The sequence below is a fragment of the Camellia sinensis genome, chromosome 10 (assembly GCF_055761805.1).
Source record: "Camellia sinensis isolate YWXY chromosome 10, ASM5576180v1, whole genome shotgun sequence".
Classification (NCBI taxonomy): domain Eukaryota; kingdom Viridiplantae; phylum Streptophyta; class Magnoliopsida; order Ericales; family Theaceae; genus Camellia; species Camellia sinensis.
The window spans coordinates 54,749,877-54,764,291 of NC_138970.1; the positions used below are offsets into that span (position 1 = coordinate 54,749,877).

The 14,415-nt window shown below is 40.3% G+C and overlaps 2 protein-coding genes across 6 annotated transcripts; both read left to right on the top strand.

Annotated features, from left to right (window-relative positions):
* The first annotated feature begins 211 nt into the window (after nt 1–211).
* On the top strand, nt 212–6,849 carry LOC145800394 (L-type lectin-domain containing receptor kinase IX.2-like). The gene is made up of 2 exons (XM_082890061.1): nt 212–519; nt 6,519–6,849. The coding sequence occupies exons 1-2, from the start codon at nt 212–214 to the stop codon at nt 6,847–6,849; spliced, it is 639 nt and encodes a 212-aa protein (XP_082746187.1).
* Nucleotides 6,850–7,427: 578 nt separating this feature from the next.
* Nucleotides 7,428–13,600, top strand: LOC114267979 (uncharacterized). Of its 5 annotated transcripts, none has more exons than XM_082891414.1 (9): nt 7,428–7,632; nt 7,789–7,875; nt 8,874–9,088; nt 10,653–10,737; nt 10,839–11,055; nt 11,159–11,226; nt 11,317–11,386; nt 12,426–12,529; nt 12,734–13,600. In XM_082891414.1, the coding sequence occupies exons 6-9, from the start codon at nt 11,202–11,204 to the stop codon at nt 12,769–12,771; spliced, it is 237 nt and encodes a 78-aa protein (XP_082747540.1). In that variant the 5' UTR covers nt 7,428–7,632; nt 7,789–7,875; nt 8,874–9,088; nt 10,653–10,737; nt 10,839–11,055; nt 11,159–11,201; the 3' UTR covers nt 12,772–13,600. The 5 variants fall into 5 exon arrangements, 2 of the variants coding, with proteins under 2 accessions (XP_082747540.1, XP_082747539.1); XR_014342019.1 differs by lacking the exons at nt 7,428–7,632; nt 7,789–7,875; nt 8,874–9,088 and adding exons at nt 9,623–9,751; nt 9,864–9,972; nt 10,352–10,560 and having other exon boundaries at nt 11,317–11,535; XM_082891413.1 differs by lacking the exons at nt 7,428–7,632; nt 7,789–7,875; nt 8,874–9,088 and adding exons at nt 9,623–9,751; nt 9,864–9,972; nt 10,352–10,560.
* The last annotated feature ends 815 nt before the right edge of the window (nt 13,601–14,415 follow it).

Consider the following 14,415-nt stretch of genomic DNA (forward strand, 5'->3'; position numbering starts at 1 on the left):
TTTCATTATTACATGAGGGAGATTAGTCTAATTTCAATTTAGCACCAAATTTCCAATTAAATTTGATGTCGTATTTTGAAAATAAAAATTGACCTGGCTCACTTCAGTCTTTACACAGGTACTCTATCTGAATTTCTGAAACCCATCAAGTTCTAGCTTGGAACTTCACATCCATTGAATTGCCAACAAATCTCTGGGGACAGAAGACAACATGGGAGTGAAAGTAGCTGTTCCAGTCATTTATGGGTTGTTGTTTCTTGCAATATTGGCTTTACCATTTGTGCTTAGAGCTTTTAGAATACAAAGAGAGAGGCTTGCAAGGAAAGTAGACATTGAAGTGATGATAGCAGCATCAAATGGACCACAACTCTTCCCTTACAAGAAACTTTCAAAGGCGACTCGCAACTTCAGCAAAGACAACTTGTTGGGAATTGGAGGTTTTGGCAGTGTTTACAAATGGGTTATGTCGAAACCTCCCACCACTATTGCTGTAAAAAAAATCAATGCCACATCCAAACTGTTAGTGTAGCATTATGTTAGTGTATCATTATGTTAGTGTAGTGCATTATGTTAGTGCATCATTATCTTTGTGTAGTGTAGCATTATGTTAGTGTATCATTATGTTAGTGTAGTGTAGCATTATGTTAGTGTAGCATTATGTTAGTGTAGTGTTATTTAATTGTTCATAGGCATCCAAGGCATCCTCTATAAATAGAGTGCCTTCTTTGTGTAATTGAAATATACAACATATAGAAACAATTGTGCCTCTCTCTCTCTCTCTCTATTCGCTCATCTCTATCTTCTCTTACTTTCTCCAATTATTATTTCATGGTATCAGAGCACAGTGTTACATTTCTGGCATTTTGCAATTTTGGTGTTTAGTCCCATCCACAGCGGCACTACATCAAACCACTCGGAATTTCCTCACGATTCCAACGGCACCAAGCCCGGCCTCAGAAAACCTTTCACGCGCCCACACGCGCCGCCAGTGTCCACTGCGCGTCACCATTTCCGCCACCACTCTCACACGCGCCCGCACGCGCCATCCGTTGTTTCTCCCTTCCGACACGCGCCTACACGCGCCCACACGACCCGCGGCTGACGTCAGCCCTGCCTCTCCCGTACGCCGCGCCTGTTACTGTGCGCCTCTCGTGCGCCGTTTCACTACTGTGCACCCGCGTGCGCCGAATCCGCTACCATGCGCCGCGTCTGCGCCTGCCGCTACCGTGCACCGCCGCTTCCTGCTAACGTGTTCCTTCCTGCACTCTGCTAACGTGCGCCGCTGACATATTTGTTGACATCATCTCTGTCCAGCATACCTTTCCTGGCTATTTTCGACCTTCCGGACTCACTGGTACACTCTGTTTTACCTAATTTTGCTCCTACAGGTCTATCATATTACTTTAAACCCTATTCAACTAGTATTATGGATCGTCATGATGCCTCCCATCCTATTTCCGTTATTTTGAATGGTTCAAACTATGTTCTGTGGGCCCAAGCCATGTCCTCCTTCCTAAAAGGAAAGAAGCTCTGGCGAATTGTCACCGGGGATGTGACTAAACCGGTGAAAGACAGTGACACTAATGAAACTACTGTTCCTACTGCTATATTTGAAGACCGACTTGAGGAATGGGACAGTAAGAATTACCAAATCATTACCTGGTTTCGTAATACCTCTGTTACATCTATCAGTCTTCAGTTTGGTCGCTTTCAGCTTGACTCTGTAACTACTCCTGCAAAAGACATCTGGGATTTCTTGAAAGAACGATACCAGACTACTGGTCTTGCCCACCAATATCAACTTTAGAACCAACTTCACCGCATGCGCCAAGAATCCACTCAGTCCATTAATGACTTCCTTTCTCAAATGTACTCTGTTTGGGATCAGCTTGCTCTTTCAGAACGAACATGGCATACCCCCGAAGATGCTGTTTTATTTACTATCTATCGCAACCAGCAAAGGTTGGTGCATTTTCTTATGGCTCTTACTTCCTCCTTTGAGCCCGTACGTGCCTCTCTGCTTCATCGCCATCCATTGCCCACTCTTGAACAAGAAATTTCTGAGTTGCTATCAGAGGAGACGCGTCTCGGTAGTCTTCAAACTCATCATGTGGACTCTGTTTTGGCCACTCCTCCATACCGGCCATCATTTACCCAACGGACCATTGCTTGCCTCTATTGTCAGAATCGGGGTCTTCCTTCAACCCATCACCTGGTCAATTGCCCCGTCAGATCCTGCCGCTACTGCAACAAACTTGGTCCTGGTCATCTGCAACAGGATTGTTTTCGCAATCCATCCCGATCATCGTCCAATAGCCACTCCTCTCGCGGTGGCTCTGCCCGGGGAAGCTTTCATCGTTCCGGGAATCAGTCTCATCACACTGCTACTACTGCTTCTAGGAATCAGCCTCATCTCACTACTGCTGCTGCTTCCGGGAATCAGTCTCCCCACACTGATGCTGTCACCTCTGCGGGGTTCTCTGAGTCGTCTGCTCCGTCTACCCCTCGCTTTTCTCCAACGGATGTAGAGGCCATGCTCAAACAACTTCTCTCCCCATCTGGTACACCTCCTCCTACTGCTTTGTCTGTAATCCCAGGTAACTCTTCTTGGTATTTTGACTCTGCCTGTTGTAATCATATGACCTCCAGTTCTACTATCTTTTCTTCCTTCTCTTCATCTCCTCATATTCCCTCAATACATACTGATGATGGTTCCCTCACGTCTGTCCGTCATGTTGGTACTGTTTCCACCTCTTCTTTATCTATCCCTCAAGTTTATCATATCCCTGCTCTTACCTTAAACCTTATTTCCATTGGTCAATTATGTGAACTTGGTCTAACTGTCACATTTTCTGCTACTGATTGTTTGGTACAGGACCCTCAGACGGGGCAGACTATTGGGATCGGCCGTAAGCATGGACGTCTCTATGAACTCATTCACCTTCATGTTCCTGCCTCTCCTCCGATTGCTGCTCCTACATCTACTTCCTCATTATCTCCCTTTCATCTTTGGCATTGTCGTTTAGGGCATATTTCTGTTAATCGCTTACGGTCTTTGGTTTCTAGTGGACAGTTGGGTCAATGTAATTCCCGATAATTTCGATTGTATCCCCTGTCAACTTGCCAAACAACCTGCTTTATCATTTAATAAAAGTATTTCAGTTTCCCTTGCACCTTTTGATCTTATCCATTCCGATATTTGGGGGCGCTCCCCTACTACTACTATGGGGGGATCCCGCTATTTTGTTGTCTTTATTGATGATTTTTCCCGGTTTACTTGGCTTTTTCTCATGAAAACTAGGTCTGAACTTAAACACATTTATTATAGATTTGCCCAAATGGTCCACACCCAATTCTCCAAAACCATCAAAATTTTTCGCTCTGACAATGCTATGGAATATCGGGATTCTGATTTCCTTTCCTTTTTTCAGCATCATGGTACACTGCCTCATCGTTCTTGTGCTGGCACGTCCCAGCAAAATGGCCGTGCTGAACGGAAACATAGGCATATTCTTGACACTACTCGCGCCCTTCTTCTCTCTTCTTCCTGCCCTGAAAACTTTTGGGGGGAAGCTGCCCTCACTGCTGTTTACACTATCAACTATGCTCCTTCTCCTGTCATCCATAATCAAACTCCCTTTGAACGTCTACATGGCACTCCCCCTCCTTACGCCAATCTCTGGGTTTTTGGCTCTGCTTGCTTTGTTCTACTTCAATCCCATGAACACACCAAGCTTGAACCTCGTTCTCGTCTTTGTTGCTTTCTTGGGTATGGAATTGAACATAAAGGCTTTCGCTGTTGGGATCCTCTCTCTAAACGTCTTCGTATCTCCCACCATGTCGTTTTCTGGGAGCACCAAATGTTTTCCTCGCTATCCTCTTTTCACTTACCCGCACTCTCCACTACTGTACTGTTTACTAATCCTTCTGTAGATCTTTTCTCTGCTGATTTTGATACAGGTTCCTCCTCCATCGAGACGCCCTTGCTCACTTCTGATCCTATCCAGCCTGCTCTCCCTAAAGGTCTACCTCTTATTGCCACACCTCCTTCTCCACCGGTTCTTCCTCCCACCGATCCTCCTACGGGTCGACCACGCCAGGTAACTCAACCTCCTATCCATCTTCGTGATTATATTGTTGGATCTGCTGCCTTCTCTACTTATGAACCTACCTCCTATCGTGAGGCTTGTACTAATCCTCTTTGGCAGCAAGCTATGACCGATGAACTACAGGCCTTGGACAAAGCTCATACTTGGGATCTTGTTGATCTTCCTCCTGGCAAGACTGCCATTGGCTGCAAATGGGTTTACAAAATCAAAACACATTCTGATGGCTCTATTGAACGCTACAAAGCTCGTCTTGTTGCCAAGGGTTTCAACCAGGAATATGGTATTGATTATGAGGAGACATTCTCTCCTGTTGCTCGGCTAACCTCTGTTCGCAGTTTACTTGCTGTTGCTGCTGCTCGCCACTGGGGGCTCTTTCAGATGGATGTCAAAAATGCTTTCCTCAATGGTCATCTTATTGAGGAGGTCTACATGCAACCTCCACCTGGGTCCACTTTTCCCCCTCATCAGGTTTGCAAACTACAGCGTGCTCTCTATGGCCTCAAGCAAGCACCTCGTGCTTGGTTTGCTACGTTCAGTTCTACCATTCATGATTTTGGGTTCACCTCTAGCTCCTATGACTCTGTTCTTTTTATCCAGACTACTTCTCATGGTACCACTCTTCTTCTTCTGTATGTGGATGATATGATTATCACTGGTAATGATGAAGCTGGTATTCTCCACCTCAAACAGTTTCTCCACCGCCAGTTTGAGATGAAGGACCTTGGTACTCTTAACTACTTCTTAGGCCTTGAAGTCTCTCATGATTCTACTGGTTCCTATTTGTCCCAGGCCAAATATGCATCCGATCTTCTGGCTCGTGCTGGTCTGACTGATTGCAAAACTACCTCTACTCCAGTCGATCCTCAGATTCGTCTCACTCCTCTCGATGGGACTCTTCTCTCTGATGCTACTCTTTATCGCCAACTCGTCGGTAGCCTTGTCTATCTCACAGTAACTCGTCCTGACATTGCCTATGCTGTTCACATTGTCAGTCAGTACATGTCGGCTCCTCGCACTCCCCACTATACTGCTCTACTCCGCATCCTTCGCTACCTCAAAGGCACTCTGTTCCATGGTCTTCACTTCTCTGCTTCCTCCTCTCGTGAACTGCGTGCCTTTTCCGATGCTAATTGGGCTGGGGATCCTACGGATCGACGCTCCACCACGGGATTCTGCTTCTTCTTAGGGGACTCTCTTCTTGCTTGGCGTAGCAAAAAAACAATCCCTCACTGCCCGCTCTAGCACCGAAGCTGAATACCGAGCTCTTGCTGATACTACTCAGGAACTTCTCTGGCTTCGCTGGCTCCTTGCTGATATGGATGTTTCTTCTTCTGATCCTACCCCTCTCTATTGTGACAATCAGAGTGCCATTCAGATTGCTCACAATGATGTTTTTTCATGATCGCACCAAACATATTGAGATTGATTGTCATTTCATTCGCCAGCATGTTACCTGTGGTACTGTTCGTCTTTTCCCTATCGCTTCCGTCGATCAACCTGTTGATATCTTCACTAAGGCTCATCCTCCTGGCCGCTTCAATGATCTTGTTTCCAAACTCAACTTGGTTGATGCTTTCCCTCCTTGAGTTTGCGGGGGGATGTTAGTGTAGCATTATGTTAGTGTATCATTATGTTAGTGTAGTGCATTATGTTAGTGCATCATTATCTTTGTGTAGTGTAGCATTATGTTAGTGTATCATTATGTTAGTGTAGTGTAGCATTATGTTAGTGTAGCATTATGTTAGTGTAGTGTTATTTAATTGTTCATAGGCATCCAAGGCATCCTCTATAAATAGAGTGCCTTCTTTGTGTAATTGAAATATACAACATATAGAAACAATTGTGCCTCTCTCTCTCTCTCTCTATTCGCTCATCTCTATCTTCTCTTACTTTCTCCAATTATTATTTCACAAACAAGGTTTGCTTGCTTTTCATTTCCCGTTTATTAGTACTGATAGCACTTTAAAATTTTAATTGGACTCATACTCCACTAGGATTAATGCAGTGCTACCACTATCAAGTATTGCCAGCACTTGTCCTAAAAATATACCCATTTTTTTTACCTGATCAAAGTTTATATATTCTATAACGTAAGGTCTTTTTTTTCTTTTTTTTCTTTTTTTGGTTTTAGGACTTGGATTGTTGTTGTTAAGATTTGATTTATAATTAATGTTTTATTTTATTGATATTAATTTGAAATAAAATTATGTATAGCATTGCTCTTTTGAAAATTGTCATCATGTGTTCACGTATCAAAACCATTTTTCTGTCTAATCTAGGTTAGAAGGAATACTTGGCAGAAATCTGCACTATTAGCCGCCAAAGGCACAAAAACATTCTACACCTCCGAGGTTGGTGCCATGACCATGTCCAACTCCAACTAGTTTACGAATATATGCCTAATGGCAGCCTTCACTGCTTCATCGGCAAGGACAACACCTTCCTTGATTGGGCAACCAGGTACAAGGTATTACTGGGATTAGCATTAGTATTAGTTTATCTACATGACGGGTGTGGCAACCCTATTGTACATAGAGATGTGAAGCCAAACAATGTCATGTTGGATTCACAATACAATGCACATATAGGCGACTTTGACCTTGCCAAGCTACTTCAAAACGAAGCCTCGGTCACAACCAGAATAGCAGGGACACCAGGGTATTTGACGCCAGAGGTTAGCTTCATGGGTAGGGCTACCCCAGAGTCCGATGTTTACAACTTTGGAAAGGTGGTTTTGTAAGTGGTTTATGGAAAGAGATCAAAGGCATCATGGATGAGAATAGTTTAGTGGATGGCGTATGGACGTTATACGAAAAGGGTGTCTATGCATTGCTTGATTGCGTGGATAGATTGCTTGAAGGGAAATTTGATGAGGAGGAAGTGAAGAGGAGTTTGGTTGTAGGGCTTGCTTGTTTGCATCCAGATTTTATGCTCCGGCCTTGGATGAGAAAGGTGGTTCAAGTTTTCATGAATCCTAATGAGCCTCCCCTGAATTTGCCCGAATTGCAGCCTAATTTGGTATGCTTGTCACTTAACTCTTCTACAATCACTACAGGAAATTAGGGATTTAACGGCGTTTATTTAACGGCGTTTAAGTAAATGTCACTTTTTCTAACATTTAACGGCGTTTTTTAAACGTCACATTTGTTATAAATTAAAACGGTACCATTTTGTGAGTGGAAGACGTTTGAAAAGCGCCTTCAAATCCGGCTCTCTTCACACCCACTTCTGTCTCTCCAAACCTTCATTTTGAAAACCCTATTTTGAGCACTGCCGTCTAGACGATTGAATCCTGTCTCACTCACTCTCTTGCTCTCTCTTTCTCGCAGAGAATCGAATTTGTTTCTCCAAATCTCCCTCTCAGAGGATCGATTGTTCTTCAGTCTCTTACTCAGTGATTCTTCTTCGATTCTTCTTCAGTTCGGCGATTCATCTCAGGATTACGATTTCGAAGTTCAATTTTGAGCACAGCTTCGTGATTTATCTCCATGGATTTGGAACTCTTCGTCTTCTTCGATCAGAGGTTAGTTGTTCTGTTTGTGATTTATCTCTGTTCTGGATCAATGTTTTGCTTAGTGAATACTTTTTTGTTTAGGGCTCTATATAGGTTTTAAGCCCTTAGGGCTCTCGATTCTTCTTCACTCTTTTACTCAGTGATTCTTCTTCGATTCTTCTACAGGCCAGTGATTCATCTCGGGATTGTGATTTCAAGTTCGATTTTGAGCACAGCTTCATGATTTATCTCCTTCGTCTTCTTCGATCAGAGGTTAGTTTTTCTGTTTGTGATTTATCTCTGTTTTGGATCAGTGTTTTGAAAAATGCTGAATCGGTGTTTTGAAAATTTGGTCTCAGTTCATACTCCTTGAACACGCTGATGGTGAAACCTGCTACCATCTCTTATTAGTGGTATGTGTTATCTTCCCACATCTTTGAATGGCAACAATTCTCAACTTAACCTGGCTCTTCCCTTCTGGCTTCTCGAGTTTACTTTTATCCTTTTGATGCTTGCAATCATATCATCTTCTAAAAAAACTGGTAAGCACAGGCATGTGAATGAAAATGTTTGAGGCACTTGGTCTCTTGAAAGCCCCAAAGAAAACTTCATATATTTTGTAGACAAATTTAAATAGTCCTGCTTTTCTTCCTGATGTGTGAAAGTGAAATATTGATTGAGATGGTCCATGCTGTATATTGTTCATCAATCCCTCTGAAAAAAAAATGAAACTGGTAGATTGTGATTCTTGAGCACCTTCATTGCTATCCAAATATGGTTTGTTATTTAAATTTTAAGCTAAATATAGGGTTTCGATAATTTTTTAGGAGAAATTGGAATCATCAAATTACAGATTAATAGGCCTATCCTCTCAGCTAATGTTCTAAAGATAATTTGCGTGCGACTTTTACAAGTTTTAGGAAACATGTGGCTTTGTTTATAGGCTATTGGCAGTCTCCCTAGTCCAGCCTTGGGCATTTTTATTTTTAAGAAAATGTATCGTTCAAAAACTTCACTTGTTCTGGATGTTTTTTTAGTGCCTTTAAATCATGTTAGACATTCTGCTTCTTAAATGTATCTTCTCCAAGCAAGGTTAGGTAGAACCGTTGCTGTGATGCACCTAGAGACGCATACTACTCAATAAGTTCTCGAGAGATTGAATTTTCTACTTGTTGAAATACCTATTTTCTCATATTTGATTCACCTAAGCTGATGTAAACATTGCTCTTTTTAAGTCCTAATTTGAACATCTCTCTCTCTTTACTGTGCAGTTTTGATCCATCATTGAGTTATGAAGAGCGGGAAAAAAGGAAGAGACAGGCTGTCGAAAGAGCTGTTTTTCTCCAGGATCTGCTAGTCTCAACTCTGTCAGTATCTGTTAATCTGTTTTTCTGCTGCTGTGTGGCTGGTCTGCTACTCTGTATCTGATGCTAATCTGCTAATCTGCTGTGTATCTGCTGCTGTTTTTGGCCTCTGCTAGCACTAGGTTGCATGCCTCTATTTGATTTGTTTGTATTTGGATTAGGTTGCATGCCTCTATTTTGATTTGTATATGCTGTATCGCTGCCTCTGTTGGTTGCTGTATTGTCCATGCGCTGTAAAAAGTGCATGTAATGCTATACGTACGAAGAAAACTTGCAAAATGATCTGGCATGTCAGTAACTGCCTTCTTTTTAAAACACAGGTTGATGTGGGTGTCACATCAGGTTGTAAATAGAGTTTTTGTACAAATTTTAAGTAAGTGTAGCATTTTAATATAATGGAAGAACATTTTCCTTAATTCTGGTTGACCAACTTAGTTGACAGTTCTGGTTGACCTTTGAATGGCTAAAATATATTTGCTTTTAGCTTGCCACTGCTCAATGCATGTGATGTGGAATATCTAGATGATGGCTCTGATTTGATTAAAAAAAAAAGCTTTTATGTGGCAATATTGAAATTTTCCTTTTCCTTATATTTTCTTTCATTATTTTTACTTTTTCTTTTTGCAAAAGTTTTGTGTTGCTAATATGAGTGTCTAATATTCTGGCCACTATTTTTGACTCAGCTAATTTATGGATTTGCCTCCGGGGATCCTTTGCGGTTCAGAAGAACTGCTGGACACAAGGATTTGTTTTACATTGATGACAAGGATTTGGAATTTAAAGATGTAAGAGATTGCTTCTTATGCCAACTGTCTTAATTTGGCCAGATCATTTTTCCATGTTTCTTTTCTTATTTATTTATTTATTGCTTTTTTTCCCTTAAATTTTAACATGTAGGTGATTGAAGCGCCTTTGCCAAAAACACTGCTTTATACTTCAATTGTTTGTCACTGGCTGGCTATTGAAGGTGTACAACCTGCTAGTCCAGAAAATGCTCCTGTGGAAGGTCTATACATAACTTAAAAGTTCAATTGGACATACATGAAAACATTTTTCTTATTTGGAACACTAGAAGGATTCAATCACTACTAGATCTTATTTACTTGAACCCCTTCCATTTTGTAGCCATTAGAGCCCATAAAGAGGTCCTTATATTTGAAATGATTGTGCAATCGTAGTTATTGCTGCTCCTTCTGATAACAAAAAACCTAAGCAGAAATACGATCTTCCTGTCGACATTAAATTACCTGTTAAACACATACTGTCTAGGGAGCTTCACTTATATGCTTTACTTTTTTTTCCACATAGATACATTTGTTTGTTTGCTACTCTTATGTGTTTTAGAATGGTATTTAGATTGCTTAATTCAAGGTTATGTATTACAGATCAAATATACAGAGCGTGTACTTGGTTTGATACTTGTATCCCGTTTATGCAAGTCTGCCTCATGGATTGAATGGTTGTACAATAAGGTGTTTTAGCATTCCTTGATTTCATTTCTACATGATGAATGACATTAATCTATCTGTGCTGCTGGGGATAGTGCAGCATACCGTAGGAGTTCTGTTTATGGGGATGATGTAGTCATTGTCACGTTAGTAACTCACACTATTTAAAGTTCTCTTTTTTGCTCAAGTTTGTGAAGTAATATATCTTTACACTTTTTGTGCTTTTCGCTCTGTACAGGGCATATCGGACTGCACTTTGCAAGTCAAAGAGGGGGGGTTTCAAGGATACTTATCCTGATGATTTACTCGCACCTGTTCTGAGGGTTTGTTTTCTTTGTTGTCTTCTAATGTGTTGATATGTCCTCTAAAACAAGGTTCAATGAGATTTAGAATATTCTGTTCTTATGATGAGTATTTGGTATAGGCATTGAGAGAGAGAACAAATATGAATCCAAGTGAAGTTGGAGACGTTGTGGGCACGGTATTTGTTTCAGTCCCTTGCATTGTTGAATGCTGATATATATCTTATCCCCATTGCCCAGAAACTGTGCCGATTAGAACCGTGAATAGGCAGTGTTCTTCTGGTCTTCAGGCAGTTGCTGATGTAGCTGCAGCTATTAAAGCTGGATTTTATGATATTGGTAAGGGTCATCTATTATTGGCGGATGGTTTGGATGTCAGCAATCTTGATGCCTTATCTGTTCTTTATTTATTTCTTTAAAAATGTATGCATCTTCTATATAGGTATTGGTGCTGGGTTGGAATCCATGACAGCAAACCCAGTGGCATGGGAAGGATCAGTCAATCCAAGAGTATGATCTTTTATATTTCTTTCAATGTGTTTATTGTGGACTTGGATGAATTTTCTTGGGGAGGTAATTTCCTTGACATGATTTCCATAGGTGCTGGTCAGATCTTCCTATATTTACATGAGGTCAAGACAGTGGCACAACACCAAGATTGCCTGAAGAGGTGTGCTTTCATATTTCTCATTCATTTCATCTATGCTTTCCAGTAGCTTTATCAGAAGTTGGGTAGTTGTTGGGAAGAATGCAAGGTTAAGCACGAAGGCTGTTGCTTCTAATCTAAGTTTTGATCAGCAGTGCAGACACTGTGAAAAGGTGCTCTCTTTTTTATTCTATTACAGTTGTGTTAAGAGATTTAGTAGTGTACGTGTTATTACTTGGTTGGGAAGGAGGGGAACTTCTTTCATCTATAATGAGGGTGCTTAACTGTCAAAACAGTTCCTTTTAAAATGAAATGCATGCCACGGAACTTAACAAAAAATTATGGGGTATTCTGGGGTTTATGTGACTTCCTTTTCAACATCTAAGTAATTCAAATATTTATCGTATAATAAAATTTAGGGGGCATTACTTGCTGCAATTAGTAAAAGCTAGTGTTATCTACTAATGCCGGAGTTTATATCTGCGTCCAGCCACCCTTCAACACTCCATATTTTGTGAGACTGATATTGGGTGATGGCATGATTTTACCATATTATTTTGGCTATGATATCCTTTCAACACCCTTACTGTATTTGATTTTAAATAGGCTACTGATTCTTTATGTTCTAAATCAATGGGATAAGCCTCCTCGACTTCTTGGCCTCGTTTGTTCATAGATAAGGAGAGCGGGTTTGTAATAAATAATTGTGGGATAAATAATCATGTGACTGACATTGCATTGCGTACAAATTTCCCAGATTTTGGATATATTCAGTCTATTTATTAAAATAAAGTCCAATGGAACACAAGGAAACTTGTCGTTATATGTTGGTCATTGCTATTTCCTATCATTTTCATCATTTTCATCAAAAAAAATACAAGTTTTGTGAAAACATTTTCCAAAAAGGACCTGTTTTCAGAAAAACAAGTTTTGTGTGTTTTGCAAAAAAACAAAACAAGAAAACACAACCAAAGAAAAAGTTTCAAGTGTAATATATTTCAGTTCTGTTAGTTACTAACTTATTGACTAATGATATACACCAATTTACTGTGTTTTGCGTCAGAATTAAAATAAACATGCTTCCTACAAGGAAGTCACAATCAAGTTCTCCAGGAGCACCTTCTCATAGAGCATGGCGAACACCAATGGCAACTCCACTATCTTCAGGTCATCAGACACCAGTTTCTTCTTATCATCACACTCTGATACTACGGTCCCCAATTTCATCCTTTGTTCAGTCTCCATTTATACGACCAACTCTCTCTGCTTAACTAAATTAGATTTGGAGAAAGTTTCATGGCATTTGGATTCATGGGTTTTTTCTGATATTAGTCTTCTTAATTTTTTCTTTCTTTTCTATCAAATCCTTAGGTACCCATTTCCAAAAGAATCAGAATTTCAGAATTTGATCATCAAATTTCAAAAATTGACCATTTCATGGTTTGAACACTCTGGGGATTTCTAATTTGACACCACCTCTCTCTCTCTCTCTCTTCTTGATCCATCACCATAACCTCATACAATGTATGGAACTGAGGGCGGAATAGACATGGCCTTAGAATTTCAGTCCCATATCCCCATTTTGAGGCCAAGCATTAATGCCAGGAGGGCAAACCTAACTGTAAAGTTTCAAGATCTTTATGGGTTCACAGTAGAAGGAAATGTTGATGATATTAATGTATTGAATGAGGTTAGAGAGAAGGTGAGGCAACAGGGTAGGGTTTGGTGGGCTTTGGAGGCCAGCAAAGGGGCCAATTGGTATTTGCAGACTCAAATTTCATCAACCCTTAAATCTTCCCTTACATTTTCAGCTTTAGGTAATGCAGTTACCCTCAAGAAGCTCATCAGGAAGGGGATTCCGCCGGTTTTATGGCCTAAGGTCTGGTTTTCGCTCTCTGGGGCGGCTAAGAAGAAGTCCACGGTTCCAGAGACCTATTACAATGACTTGACCAAGGCTGTTGAGGGTAAGGTCACACCGGCAACGCTGCAGATCGATCATGTGAGTTATTGCCTTCGGTGTTACATTGATTGTTTGTGGCATTTCTTGGATTTGATTGTTATGGCATCGCTATTACTCCATTGTGAATGATCATGTTTACTCTGGATTGTTGGTTGGTTGTTTTGGATGAAATGGTTATGGCATTATTGTTCTTGTTGTTGCATTGTTTGATGTTGTTTGGATACAAAAGTTGAGAAAATTTGCAGTTGGAATCTATTATAACACACTTATCTTAATTATCTTCTCTGTTTGATGCTGAATATGAAATTTCCTGGTTCAGTTGAGTTTGTTTAGTTTGCATTGTATTACTTTTACAGCATAAATTTTGTCATACTCTGCATTGTGTCAAGCGGCCCATTTCAAAGTGCTGGAAATTGTTAGGGCGAATTGGGAAATGCTATTGATTCAAAGGAACATGAATTCTCAAACTCTCCAAGTCTTAGTTTATTAACATAGATGAATTTTATAAAGATCAATTTAAGATGTATTTATATGTTTGTCCATTGTCTTTGTTTTGGAATATATCCGGTGTGTATATTGGCCACAGTTAGTATGGGTATAAAGGGGCAAGGTTAGACTATGTGTCCCATGTCCCCCTCATCCCTTGTTTGGTGGACTCAAATGAGGCCAGCTGTGATTGACTGGTTGGGGCGAATAATCCCATGTAGAGGGTACTACTTAATCCCACTCTGGGCATTCTGTTAATGATGAGACTAAAGTGTGGACCATTTTGATTTTTTTGGGCGAATTACATTTCTAGACCATTTTCATTTTAATTGATGTATTTAAAGTCTGAATTGTTTCTATTCTTAGGTATGTAATGCATTGTTTTTTATTTTTAATTTTGTATTCAAGCTTAGTTTATTTATTATTTTAATAAACATTAATTATTAGTTCTTAATAATTGTTTAATAGGTTTTTTTTTTTGTTCAATTATATAAAATTAACAAAATCTAAAAATTAAAAAAAAGGCTATGGCGGCGTTTAAAAAACGTCACTATATCACATCCCAATGGTAAGATTTTAAAAATGTGTAAATGTTTATGACGGCGTT